Genomic DNA, 13,823 nt, shown 5'->3' with positions numbered 1-13,823 from the left:
GCTAGCCTATATTATGTAATAAACATACTGTAATGATTCATATCATCATAAAACAATATACATTTAAGTCTGGACCACTGTATCATATGGCCAACATCTTATTTTGATTTGATTTAATAATGTGATTCAAATCACACTAAGAAGCAAGTTCTTACCTCCAGTGCCAAATGGTGCAGTGTGTCTTCTCTACATATGCAGTGTGTCATTCGTCTACATATACAGAGAAATTTAGGTTAGGCTACAAATTAATTCATTTAGCATACCTGATAGCCTGCATGTGGTCAATGAATGTCTGGGTGACTCCTGCCATGTAGACAGCATCAATGTTTCTCTTCTGCAGCTGGTTGGAAAGGATGTCCACATGTGGCATGATTTTGTGGAACAGGGCCAGTAAAAAACAAAAAGTTTCATCTTCCAGCATTCTCACATAGCCACCAGCTTCTCTCTTTGTCTGGCTGTCAAATCCTTCACTGTTCCGGATAGCCTGAAAGCAATTCACCAGATCCTTCTTGTGCTCATAAACTGTGTTAACACGACTGTTGAAGTTCCAACGTGTTGATGATGCACTTGGAAGTCGGTGCGCAACCATCTCATCAAGCACTGCAGTTCTCTTGCTTGACTTAGAGAAAAAAGAAGCAAATCCCCCCATGTCAGAAAAAAAGTGACTGATCTGAGGGATGTGGGAGGTTGCTTGCTGCATTATCAGGTTTAACTGATGGGCATAGCAGTGAACATAGTGAGCGTTTGGATAGATGTCTTGTACCTTTCGCTGCACTCCTCCTTTGGCACCCCTCATCACAGCTGCCCCATCATAGGCCTGGGCAATCAGCTTCTTTTCTTGTCCCTCAGAAAGGATGCTGTGCAGCCTCTCCAACAAGGCACTGCCTATTGCATCCGCACAGGTGTTGGGCAGTTTCAAAAATTCAAAGAACCGCTCTTGAATATTGTGGCGGTCGTCGATGTATCTCAGAACTAAGACTAACTGACACTGTGTTGAAACGTCAGTAGTTTCATCAGCCTGGATCGCTAAAAAGTCTGCCGATTTAACTTCATCCAGGATCTGTTCTCTCAAAACTGCCAGCATACAGTCCAGGAGCTCGTTCTGTACTGTCTTCGAGGTGCCTTTAAAAACGGTTGCATTTTCAAGGTGCTCCCTCCCTCAAGTCCCGATCAATGGATGCCATCAAGTCAACTGGACCTCTGAATATTCCAGCGTTGTCAGAGGAATCACTTTCGTCATGTCCCCGCAGAGCCAGTTCAAAAGCACCACAGAATTTAACACAGTTAATTATCTTAGATAAGATGTTACGGTTCTTATCTACCTCATCATTGTGCTTCCTTACAGCGATGCGGTGACTGTCATCGAGCTGCGTTGCTATGCTAATCTTCCCAAGAACCGCTAGCTTCACGCAGTTTTCCATGTGAATTTTCGCTCTTTCGTGTTTCTTAATCCGCTCAGAGAGGTGCTTTAGGTCAGTAATTCCTGTCTGTGTCCATGCTGAATCACACCGGTCACTCCTGAAAAGGATGCAGGGGAAGCAAAACAGTGCGTTGGCTGCTCCACAACCCGTCAGCCACGGCTTGGGCTGAAACCAGCTCCGGCAAAAAGTCCTGTTGTAGGATTTTGCCTTTTCCTTGGACTGCTGCTGGATGTTGATTTCAGGCTTGTCCGGTCCCAGCTCCTTACCGTGGATTTTTTCCGCCATGGTCCTCCTCGCAAAAGGGAAATTTAAAAGGGATCTCACCGAATTTGGTGGAAACTGCTGCTCTTGAACTTCGATCGTTGTTGTCGCCATTTTCTCTCTCACTCACTTCTCGCGGTATTTTTTTTCGTAGGGCATCGGAAATCTGGGAATCTCTCTACGCAAAAAGAATATGGCGGACTCCGCAGCTAGCTTTGGCAATCCAAAACTTCACGCATTTTACGTTGGCGTAGGGGCGACTTTTCCAGCGCCCCTACGCTGTTAAATTTGGCGATGTTGATTGGCCAATTATTCATTACTTTTCCCTAGCAACCATACAGGATTGGCTAATTAATTGCAGGTCTGGGGCGCTTTGACGAGCGCCCTTAAAGACAAATTATACAGTCTATCGGAGTAAATTCACTATTAATTGAATGAGTCAGTTGGCGTAAATGTTGTTTAAATGACCCATATTGCATGTAGACACACACAATTAAGTAAGGCTGACACTGACGATACAAATTGTAAACATATGCATATATATGCATATATATATATATACATATATATATATATATATATATATATATATATATATATATATATATATATATATATATATGTATAAATACATGTAGAGATTTTCCTCTCCACATCTGGTGGGGCGGCGCCCCAGCGCCCCCTATGAGCCAGCCGCTACTGGTGCACACGCTCTCTGCAACACAGCACACATCGTTTCAGCGAGCGATGCACTGCACCAACAAACTTCCCTCCTAGCAACGTTAAAAACACCTGAAACCCCGTAGTCAACTCAATACACACAGCAATATTGACAACAAACAAAATACTGACAGTTTAGGCGCTTCAATGCTCTTACAAAAGGTTTATGATGTCATTTCGCCCACCGACATTCATAGACGTGTTACCTTCATGGGATTCAGCCATCGCCCAGAGAATTCCCCACGATCCTTGCGAACTCTAACTGCAGGCACCGATATGAACAGCAGATGGCACTGTGGCCCCATTTAGCGGGATTTAACGCATTAATTAAAATGCTGTTTTAACGATGTTACATAAGCATGAACACAACAGAGTGTTGAACTCCATTCCAGCTCTATAGAAGGACCTTGAACAGTGTTTTGCTTTTTCATGACATCAGGGGAAAGCAAAACCTTCATTAGCAACAACATTTGATGATGAAACCTGAGTGTGTTATATTAGTCACTTCAAAACCAGAATATACACACTTGTATCAACAACATTTGATGATGATACCTGAGTGTGTTATATTAGTCACTTCAAAACCAGAATATACACACTTGTATCAACAACATTTGATGATGATACCTGAGTGTGTTATATTAGTCACTTCAAAACCAGAATATACACACTTGTATCAACAACATTTGATGATGATACCTGAGTGTGTTATATTAGTCACTTCAAAACCAGAATATACACACTTGTATCAACAACATTTGATGATGATACCTGAGTGCATATTATATTGACTCATTTTGTATTGCAGTTACTCACAAGCTGAACCAGTCACTTCTGGGTCTGGGAGAAACCGGATCCAGCTGTGTTTCCATCTAGCAGCCCTGGGTGGGTGGAGTCAGATAAATGTGGGAGGAAATATACATTTATAAAAATACAAATCTTGACACTTAACAAAATTGAAGATTGTGTTGATCCCTGAGTCAATAACTTATTTTTATATTCAGTATATTCCAGTGTGTTTGAGTTAATTCTTGAACTTTATTTATTCCTCACAGCTTTGCATTTAAAAGAATAACTAAGCACAGACAATGAATAAATGAAGACCGGTGCAAAAGCCAAGAGTCTGGATCTGATTGAGGAAATATTTTGAATCAATTTTAAAATCTATACATTGAGACACGTCGTATTTCAAAGTCCTTTTGATTGGCATTGATGTGAAAGGGTCTTAGTCTCAATCATCTGTTTCCAGATGAATAAGAAACAGAGAAAAACATGACAACAGTCAATTGAACTTCAAATATTTGTTAGCTCAATTAAACAAGAAGAGTGTTTGCTGCCAAAACTGTTCTTTGTTTGACCTTAAAAGAGTAAAACCACCAAAAACACATGAAGCAGTAATTTGGCAGTAAAACAGCACTACTGAATACTGCAGAGCAACACAAAGTAAGAGCAAACGTCTGCAACCTCGTGACATGGTGAAAGAGCGCCCTCTGGCGAACATGTGCGACATGTAATTGCCCTGTCATTCAGTGAATGATAGGCCTCATAAAATGTGAAGTAGGAATGAAACACTGTGAAAGACACATGAAGACAACAGGAAAAACAACAACAACACAAGAGGCTGCAAGCAAAAACTAGAACTGCATTTAGCGTGGTTGACAAAAACAGAAAACACTACAGTGAGGAAAATGCAATCACAACCAAACTAACATGAAAATAATTTTTTTAATGTCATGTTATCATGGGGTGGCATGTGGTGCAGTGGTGAGCACTGTCGCCTCACACCAAGAAGGTTCTGGGTTTGAGCCCCGGCTCGGAGAAAAATTCAAAACCCCTCCCCGAAATTTTCTGCATGTCGGCCATCAGACTTGTTGGTCCTGTAGTTGCACTGTATTTTCACCAGTGCTGAGGCACACCTGCATTACTCACAGGCCAGTTTGCCATCAAAAGAGGAGAGGGCGATGGCAAACGCCTGAAAGGCACACATTGGGAAGGAGTAATCCATGGTGAAGGTGTCCTCTGCCACGCGTCCAAACTGCATCACAATGTAGTCCTCTGGAAAAGAGACGGGAGAGCCAGAGGAGACAGACAGCAGGTAAGTGAGGGGTTTTTATTTCCTGTGGATAAGAAAAGAAGAAGGAAGATAGCAGGTCTTTCTTTTCATACTATTTTCAGGGTGGACGAGCTGGAAATTTTTCACGGACGTCTGTGTGACTCGCCCTCCAAATTCAAGAGTGTAGGACCGAGTCTGCTCATCCCACTCGGGGCTCTTGCTCTCCAGGGTGATCAGTCGATCCAGGTTGTTTTTGGCTTGGCACGTCAGAAGGCTTTCCTGCTTCTGAGATAAAATATCATGGATACTTTAACTGCAGCCTAAAACACAATACATGAACTAATTTTGCCGATACTTTTTTGAACGTACATTTTTTGGACGAACACACATTCTGGCATCATCCTCCAGGATACCAGGGATGACCACTGTCATTTTCCTGGGACCCATCATCCCAAGAACATTCGTCTCCTGGAAAATAAGAAATGATGGTGTTAGAGATTTCCTGTGTTCATACATGGTGTTTATGGATACTGAGTGGAGAGAGTAAGACTGGACTCACGTAGCAAATGGCTGCTAGCTCTTGTCGCACTGCCTCACTCTCTGCGACCGGAACGTCCTCTGGGTTTTCCCCACAGTCATAGACTGTGAACTTGTTACCCAGGAAATTGGACCTGAAACAACATGAAAAGAAACAATGCAGATGTTACAGATGGAGTTTGGAACACAGTTGGATTACGATAAGAAAAAAATGGATCTTCATTTGCTTTAGGATAGGTTCCAAGGGAGAAACCAAATAAAAGAATACCTCAGTTTGCCAATGCAGCTCCTGGCTTTTCTGGACTTATTTGTTAGGTCAGTGGAAATCAGGTAGTAGGAAGTTTTGCACGTCTTCTTTCTGGCAGCCATTAGGAACACCTTTTTTTTGTTGACACAAGAACAAATATCAAAACACAGATTATATTTCATCAGAAATTTGAAAGCCTAAGAAACACAGGTCCTCAGATCTAAAGAGGTACTTCTTCATGACTTGTTAATACCTGATATAAAAGGCAAAAGTGGATCATGAATTAGATACTGAATAAAGACAGTAGGTAAAGCTTCTAAACCAGAATTCATCATTTCTTTGTTCTTGGAAAGTCGCACCATATCAGAAATAAAATCCAAATGCAAAATTACACAGTTCAACTCTGGAGAAAGTACCAACCTTCTTTCCGTCTTCCCCCTCCATGTGGAGCTGATAAACGGGGGGGCCGTTGCTCTGGTCCCTGGTGATCCTGCACTGGATGATCTCATCTCTGGGAGCAGGATGCATGGCGAACTCATGCAGATCCTCCATAGACCGAGGAGATGACGACTGAAATGACAAAGTCACTCCATGAGAAGCGTTTCATCATTTTAAAATGATTTCAATCAAAATAAGCCGACAAAGATGCCTTTGACAAGAGATTTACATCCTACCCTTAAATTTGTGTCGCTCCCTGCAGGTTCCAGCCTGGGGGTGGAGAGAGGGGACAACATGCTTGGTGAAGTTGTCCCTTCGTTCTTCCAATCTGTGTCTTCATCGCTCATTTGGCTTCCGTCACCTGTTGTGTAAATAACACACACAATATTATTCTAGTGCTGCTGTTTTCTGGATTATAAACCCATCTCATTTTTGGACTGGTGTCAGATTGTTTGGTCGTACTTGATGATGGAGACACAAGCCTCTCAGGACTGTCTTCCTCCTCTTCATCCTCACTTTCACTCTCTTGGTAGGTGGTCTTGTAGGACTTCTGGGAGCCTTTTGTCCACCTGGGAATCAGCTCACCAACTGGAAAAGCAGAGAGTTGCTGAGAAAACTCATGAAAACAAAGTGTCTCCTAGTTTTCATGTTTGCTGGATGACAACATAGGACACAAACACACGTTTGGTCTTCTTCCTGGGCACGTGGGGTTTGAGAAAACCACCACCCAAAGCTGTTCGAAGTGCATCCTACTGGCATCCAGTGGTGGACAATAACAAAGTACACAAGAAGTACAGCTTGCATGAGTATTGCCCTTTAGTACATTTTCCAAGTATCTCTACTGTACTTGTGTTTTTTTTATATTTGGTCATATCAATACAAAAACTATTGAAATATTGAAACTGATCCATCAGGCTACCATAAGCACCTGAGGCACACCAGCATGGGTTACTCACATGGCACTTTGCCATCAAAAGTGGAGAGGGCGATGGCAAACGCTTGAACGGCACACATGGGGAAGGAGTACTCCATGGTGAAGGCGTCCTCTTCCACGCGTCCAAACTGCATCACAACGTAGTCCTCTGGAAAAGAGACGGGAGAGCCAGAGGAGACAGATGAGCAAGGGTTTCTATTTCCTGTGGCTGATGAGAGAAGAAGGAAGGCAAGAAGTCTTTCTTGTCTTACCATTTTCAGGGTGGACCAGCATGAAATTTTTCTCAGACGTCTGTTTGACTCGCTCACTCAGGTCAAGGGCGTATGACTGAGTCTGCGGATTCCACCTGGGGTTCTTGTTCTCCAGGGCGATCAGTTGATCCATGTCCCCGTTCGCTTGGCGCATCAGGAGGGTTTCCTGCTTCTGAAGTAACATATATGACTTTAACTGCAGCCTAATCCATGACACATTTCATAAACTGGGTGATATTTTTGAAACATACATTTTTTGGACGAACGCTCACTCTGGCGTCATTCTCCAGGATACCAGGGATGACCACTCTCATTTTCTTGGGACCCCAAATCCCATGAACACTCCTCTCCTGAGAAATAAGAAGTGACTGTGTTAAAGATTTCAATGTTGAGATGTGGCGTTTATGGATACTGAGTGTTGAGAGTCAGACTGGACTCACATAGCTAATGGCTGCAAGCTCTTGCCGCACTGCTTCACTCCCTTTCAAGTTCACTTTCTCTGGCTTTTCTCCACAGTCATAAACTGTGTACTTGGTACCCAGCAAATTGGACCTGAAAAACAAAGAAAAATAATGCAGACATGAGAGCCGAGCCAAATCAAGAAAACAGCTCATCTATAATCAGTGAAACAATAATCAATGCACATTTAATGTTGCAGGTACTGTCTCTTTGGATCAATAATCAACTCTCTTTTTTCTTCAGTGTCTAAAGTCACTGGTTGGTTTCAGATTCATTTCCATGGTAGAGCCCAAACAGAAGAATACCTCAGTTTTCCAATGTAGCTGCTGGCTTTTCTGGACAGATCAGAGAAATCTGTGGAAATCAGGTAGTTGGAAGTTCTGCACTTCTTCCTTTTTCTGGCGGCCATTAGAAACACCTTTGTGTTGACGCAAGAACAAATACAAGAGAAAATGAATCGAAACTCAATCGAAACATGAAAGCCTAAGAGCAAGGGTCCTGGACTCTAAGGAGGTACTGCTGATTTTTGAATGTCTGATCTACAAGGTAAAAGTGTGTCATGGATTAGTTTCATCATAAAGCCAGTGGTTATAGCTTATTAACCGTGATTCATCATTTCTGACTTTAGAGAAAGTACCAACCATCTCTCCGTCTTCCCTCTCCATGTGGAGGTAATAAACCGGGTAAAAGCTGCTCCCGTCCCTGGTGATCCTGCACTGGATGACTTTGTCTTCAGGAGCAGGACGCATGGCGAACCCCTGCAGATCCTCCACAGACAGAGGAGATGATGACTGAAATGACACATTCACTCAATGAGAACCATTTTATCACTTCAAAAATATTTCTTGAAAGGATTTCAGTCAAAATGACCTGCCTAAGACGCCTTTGACAAGACAAGAGATTTCCATCTTACCATGTCATCATCTTCACTCTCTGAAGAGTATTGAAGCGACTCTGCACTTTCTGTGTTTGAGTCTTCTTGCCTGTCATTTTCATCCTCCTCCTCCTCCTCTGTTTGCCACCCGGCACCTGTTGTGTAAATAACACATGAACACACACGTAACATTATTCTATATGTCTTCTTTTTCCAGGGTCATGATTGCCCAAATTGACTCGTAAGTCAAGGGAGGAAAACTCTAGTGACTCTGCAAAGGAAGAGACCGCTAACTGCTGTGAAACACTTTAGTTTTATGATATCAAACATGAGAATAAAGAGGTCTTTAACCAACAGCCAGATGAATGTGAACACGTTTCACATTTGTCATGTTTACGTCCACAATGATTGATTTGATTTTTTTTTTTAACATCTCTAAAATATCTCCAGGTTGATTTGACCACAGACCTTATTTTAGGCTTTTAAATGAAAACCCCTTCCAAAGATGGACTGAGTTGGGGACGAGGGAACCAGACATCCAACAGTTCTACTTGTTGTATTTGGAGTTTGTGGTGGAAAATATGGATCCAGCCATGTCCCTTTCAAACAGGCTCACGTGAAAGACTCAAATAATCTGCTGCTTCTATTCTTACGTGTCATGTTGGTGGTCGTCCTCATGTTGAACTTGTTGAGTGCGCTCTCATCCAAGGCATCTTCAGGCTCTAGAAAACAGGTTTTATGGATGCGGTGTTTCATTTGTTAGGTCTATTTTCTTTTCCTCTGCTAAGAATCATCAAAAATGCTTGTGGTCCTCACCACTCAGGGAGGAGTCGCTGAGGGACTGGCTGCTCTGAGGCGTCTGGCTCAACTGAGTGTTGCCAGACTCTTGCCAGTTGCATCCAACGCAAGACAAAGGTATTCCCTCTGATTCCAGGTATTTCCTCAGGCATTCCTCTTGTATTTTGTTGGGTCTCCATAGCTGAAAGAGAAAACATGTCAGCTTCACATTCGCGCCAAAACTGACAAGGTTGTTGTTGTTGTTGTTGGGCTGCTGCCCCTGCAACCTGACCCCGGATAAGCAGAAGCAAATGGATGGATGGGCTCATGCATCATTGTTACTGTTTCATACGACTGATAGTATGAATGGGGTCCAAGATGGCAACCCAAAGAGTTTCTACTGTACAAAGACTTCAAGTTGAGCAGGTGATTGTGACAAGTAGCCGTGACAGCTAAGACAGCTCCACCTCAGCCCCAATCACTTGTTAGCTCACATCAAAAAAGAACAGAAGACAATGCTATGCTAACTTTTATCAAAGAATTCCCAAAGTAAACATGCACTGTAAACATTTAACTAAAAAGGTCATTGCAAAATCTAAAAAGCATGTCACCATTTTCCCCCATCTAGGATTTGTGCCAGTGACGTTAAATGGTGAAAATTCTTTACCGGTTCATCCTGCCAACGTTGTTCCTTGGAGTTCATGTTTGTTTCCTTCAACCTTCAACAGAACCTCTTCAAAAGAGGTATCAGACAGTTGTCTTTTGGCTTGATGTTGGTGGAGTTGTTCTTGTGGTGTCGTTCGTTTCCAAAAGAACTTTTTCATTCTTTGTCAAATAAAGTTCTACTGTTACATTCAAGATGGTGATGATGACAGCCAGATGACATCACTATCAGACTGAGATGACAAGAAGACTGGCAGCCATGATTCTGACTGAATTTACCTTCAGAATTATGACTGTGATCTCACCACAAATTATGAACATCATTTAGATGTTATTTTATTATTCTTTTTATTTTGAAACATTTATTTTCCTGATTTAAAAAAAAAAAATTAATGTGGCATCTGCTTAACCCAGTTAGTCAACTGGGAACCAGTTCTCATTTGCAATGACGTATTGGATGAACACTCAGCTTCAGCATCACCACTGAGGATTCAGTAAACTGGAAATGTAATCTTGTGGGAAAACTGTCTCAAGTGAAATGTTTTTTTTAACTGAATTGATAAATTTCCTTGATTCACAAAAGTTGTTTCTGCCTTGTTGAAGATGAACTTAACCCTTTTCATCTGTTTTGAACAGAGTGATTATTTATCAAAGAAACATTACACGTCGCTAAATTGTTTGTAATTTATCCTGAATACTTTGGACACACCAGACATTGTTCTTCCACCACTTTCAAGTAATTCTCTGAATTTTTCTTCAATGTATAGTGATACTCTAGAAATTTGCTCCAAGTGAAAAACAACAAAGACAGTGTCAGAACATGAACATCACGGAATTGTAACACAAAGTGGGACTTGGAATGTTGGGGTGGAAAAATAAAGGCTACTTATACCAGTGAATAATACTGACAATAATTGTGAAATTTTAGCATTATTTGGTTTCTGGTCTCCAAACATTGTTCAACAGGATGGACCTTGATTCTATGGCTTGAGATGTCTGTTTTTTCCCCCAAATTTTCGGAGGGGTGACAGGCATGCAGGGTGAATTTTTGTATACATTCATCCATCCGTCCATCCCATCATCTACCGCTTATCCTGTTCAGGGGTCATGAGGGGGCTGGAGCCTATCCCAGAAGCCTTCGGATGAGAAGCGGGGTTCACCCTGTACAGGTCGCCAGTCCATCAGAGGGACAACACATAGAGACAGACAACCACTTGCCCTCACAGCCACGCCTACGGTCAATTTAGAGGATCCAATTAGCCTCGTCCCCTCTTGATGTCTTTGGATTGTAGGAGGAAGCCGAAGTAGGGGACTTGGGGAAGTTGTCACGCTGCAATTATTTCCTCCAACAGGGGGCGCAACTAAAAAGTGGAATACTAGTTTTGTTTCTTTACATGGTCAGGTCTCATGTTCTGAAGGGGAAGAGAACAGCACATTGTGAGTTGAGATGAGCACCAATTAACCATTTTCCACAACCCAAAGTAAAACAAATATTAACTTTATAGATTTCAAAATAAGCTCTATCCATCCATCGTCATCTTCCGCTTATTCCTACACATTAAGGGTCGTGGGGGACTGGAGCCTATCCCAGCGTCAACGAGCGAGAGGCGGGGTTCACCCTGGACAGGTCGCCAGTCCATCGCAGGACCAACATACAGAGACGAACAACCATTCACACTCACATTCATACCTATGGTCAATTTAGAGTATCAATCAGCCTTGTCCCCAATTGCATGTTTTTGGACTGTGGGAGGAAGCCGGAGTACCCGGAGAGAACCCACGCAGACACGGGGAGAACATGGAGACTCACACAGAAAGATCCCGTGCCCGAGTCGGGACTCGAACCCGGAACCTTCTTGCTGTGAGGCCACAGTGCTAACCACTGCACCACCGTGCAGCCCCTCAAAATAAATTCATTTCAGATTAAAAAAAATCCTAGCAGTGTTACATGTGGCCTTGTTAGAGGAGGGATTAAGGCATCCTGTCTAATGCAGTACACACTGTACAGCATCAGAGACATTCAGTTATTGATTGCCTGAATGATTGATTTACCCACGAAGAGGAACAGCTTTGTTGGAGCAGTAAAAATACACACATCAGAACGAAAAAAAAAATACATTTGAAAAGAAATTACATGACATTACCAGCACAATATATGAAGAACAGTTAGGATAAATTTAACTGGCCAAATAGCTTGGATTTCTTTAATTATATCCTTGATTAACCCAGACATCAGTGTGGTTTTTTCCACTCCATAATAAATCTGTAAATATAGCGTGAGATGATAGAACTAAAAGGCCACCTCTGAGTGCAGGAGTTAGCCTCTGTGACGGATGTGACGTCAGCAGACCGCGCCCATTTGTTTGAATCATTGTTTATATTCTTAATGCTGATTGTTTGATCTGTAATGGTTACAAATGTACTTTGTAGGTAGAATAAACATCAAGAAATTAAATGGATTTGTAGATTGTCTTATTCATCAAAAGATAAACTATGAAAAATGTTTGTTTTTTTTACTCGGAGTGAGCGATAACTTCCGGATTGTCTCACGGAGGAACGGGGGCCGACTTCCCCGGAAGCAGATGTTTGTAATTCCTGGGGCACTAAAATCCATTTCGTATTATTTTTGTTACTCGTGGTCGAGTATGACTGTCCTCCTTCTTGGTCCTTGTGGGTCCTCAGGTGGGTGTAAAGGCCAATTCTGGACCCAATTATGCTGGGGCAGTGTGGACAGGGGAATGTAGTGGTGGTGGTTTTGGGTTGGGCCTGCTTGGTGGATGCTCTCTCCTTTCTGAGTCTGCACTTGTGTTCTGCAGCTTGGCAGAGGTCATTATTATGTTGTGCAGCACCCTCACGGACAAGGTTTCTCCGGGCGACTCTGTCCTGCCATGTCTTCCCAGGTCTTTAGGTCTATGTGGCACTTCTTGAGGTTTACGTGAATGTTATCCTTATACCTTTTCTTTTGGCCTCCAGGGGCCCGCTTTCCTTTAACAAGCTGTGAGTAGAGAACCTGTTTTGGGAGGCGAGAGTCCGGCATATTGATAATGTGGCCAGTCCACTGGAGCTGGTTTTGGGCGGTGTGGCGGTGATGGTCAGAATGTCAGCCTCCTCCAGGGCCCTGGTGTTGGTGCGTCGATCTTCCCAACTTATCCTCAGGATTTTACGGAGGCATCTCTGGTGGTACGTCTCAAGTGCCTTTTGGTGCCTGCTGTTTGTGGTCCAGGCTTCTGACCCATACAGAAGGGTGGGGAGCACCACAGCTTTATAAACCAAGGCTTTCGTCTTGGCTTGGAGGTCACAGTTCTCGAAGACTTGCTTCCTTGGCCTTGAGAAAGCCCCACTGGCACAGCTGAGGTGATGGTATATTTCATCATCAATGATAGCTTTTGATGTTAGGAGGCTGCCAAGGTATTGACGTCAAGGGTCAGAAAATGTATTTTTGAACTACTTCAAAGCAGGTTTAAATGATTTGAAGACCCATGGTGTTAATTTTGGTGTTGTTCTAACACCTCAGTGCAGCTCAGGGGGCGGGGCTATTTCAGCAGTCAAAGGCAGGAACTCTGGGCTGAGTTCCACTCTCCATCTCCACGCGCTGTTTTCTTAGATTCGCAGTGTCCAGAGGAAAACGCAGTGCCTGGACTAGTTGGTTTAAAAATAGTAAACTAAGCATATTAACTTCTACAGGTTCTTAAACTTTTTATACACCACTTACAGTATAAAGCCTTCAGTATCTAGTAAAGCGATTGATAAAGGTAACTGAAGCTGGTAGACTTTAGCTGAAGTTAATGCTAATGCTACCTAATATTCTTGCTAGTTTATTAACTTTAATGGCAGGAGACTAAGGGGAACTATGTTCTTTCTCCTGTACTGCATCATCAGGTGAGTTTAGTCTCATTTTGTGTACAATACCATTTTGTGTATAAAATACTATCACAACATACAGACACAAGGTTTAATGTAACTTAACTACTACAATTGTTGGATATTTTGGGAGTTTAGGGTGAATGTCCTATATTATTTTGTTAAATTTGTGCTTTTTTTCATGACTTTTTTCTTTTCGTAGTGGCATTATCAACTTTAGTCAGTAGAGGGCAGTATGCACCGTATTGTTGTTTAGTTTGATATGTCCAATGAATTTGACCTTGTATGCTGCCTCTTGCATGTTTCAACTTAAATGAGAAAGTTTTT

The 13,823-nt window shown here is 42.4% G+C and overlaps 1 protein-coding gene across 1 annotated transcript; it reads right to left on the bottom strand.

Annotated features, from left to right (window-relative positions):
* Positions 1–3,322: 3,322 nt before the first annotated feature.
* Positions 3,323–10,513, bottom strand: LOC147239413 (uncharacterized). The gene is made up of 18 exons (XM_086195955.1): positions 9,640–10,513; positions 9,012–9,174; positions 8,849–8,917; positions 8,235–8,350; positions 7,963–8,112; positions 7,627–7,739; positions 7,303–7,414; positions 7,114–7,212; positions 6,863–7,034; positions 6,634–6,759; positions 6,140–6,265; positions 5,914–6,038; positions 5,660–5,809; positions 5,261–5,370; positions 5,015–5,126; positions 4,825–4,923; positions 4,569–4,740; positions 3,323–4,457 (listed from the first exon to the last, which is right to left on the bottom strand). Exons 1-18 carry the CDS (start codon positions 9,673–9,675, stop codon positions 4,324–4,326), a joined length of 2,184 nt encoding a protein of 727 aa, XP_086052081.1. The 5' UTR covers positions 9,676–10,513; the 3' UTR covers positions 3,323–4,323.
* Positions 10,514–13,823: the final 3,310 nt, after the last annotated feature.

The sequence above is a fragment of the Aulostomus chinensis genome, chromosome 23, assembly GCF_037954235.1.
Source record: "Aulostomus chinensis isolate RoL2024-O1b breed Wild chromosome 23, RoL_Achi_v1.0, whole genome shotgun sequence".
Taxonomy (NCBI): Eukaryota; Metazoa; Chordata; class Actinopteri; order Syngnathiformes; family Aulostomidae; genus Aulostomus; species Aulostomus chinensis.
This window is presented reverse-complemented; position numbering and strand designations above follow the sequence as displayed.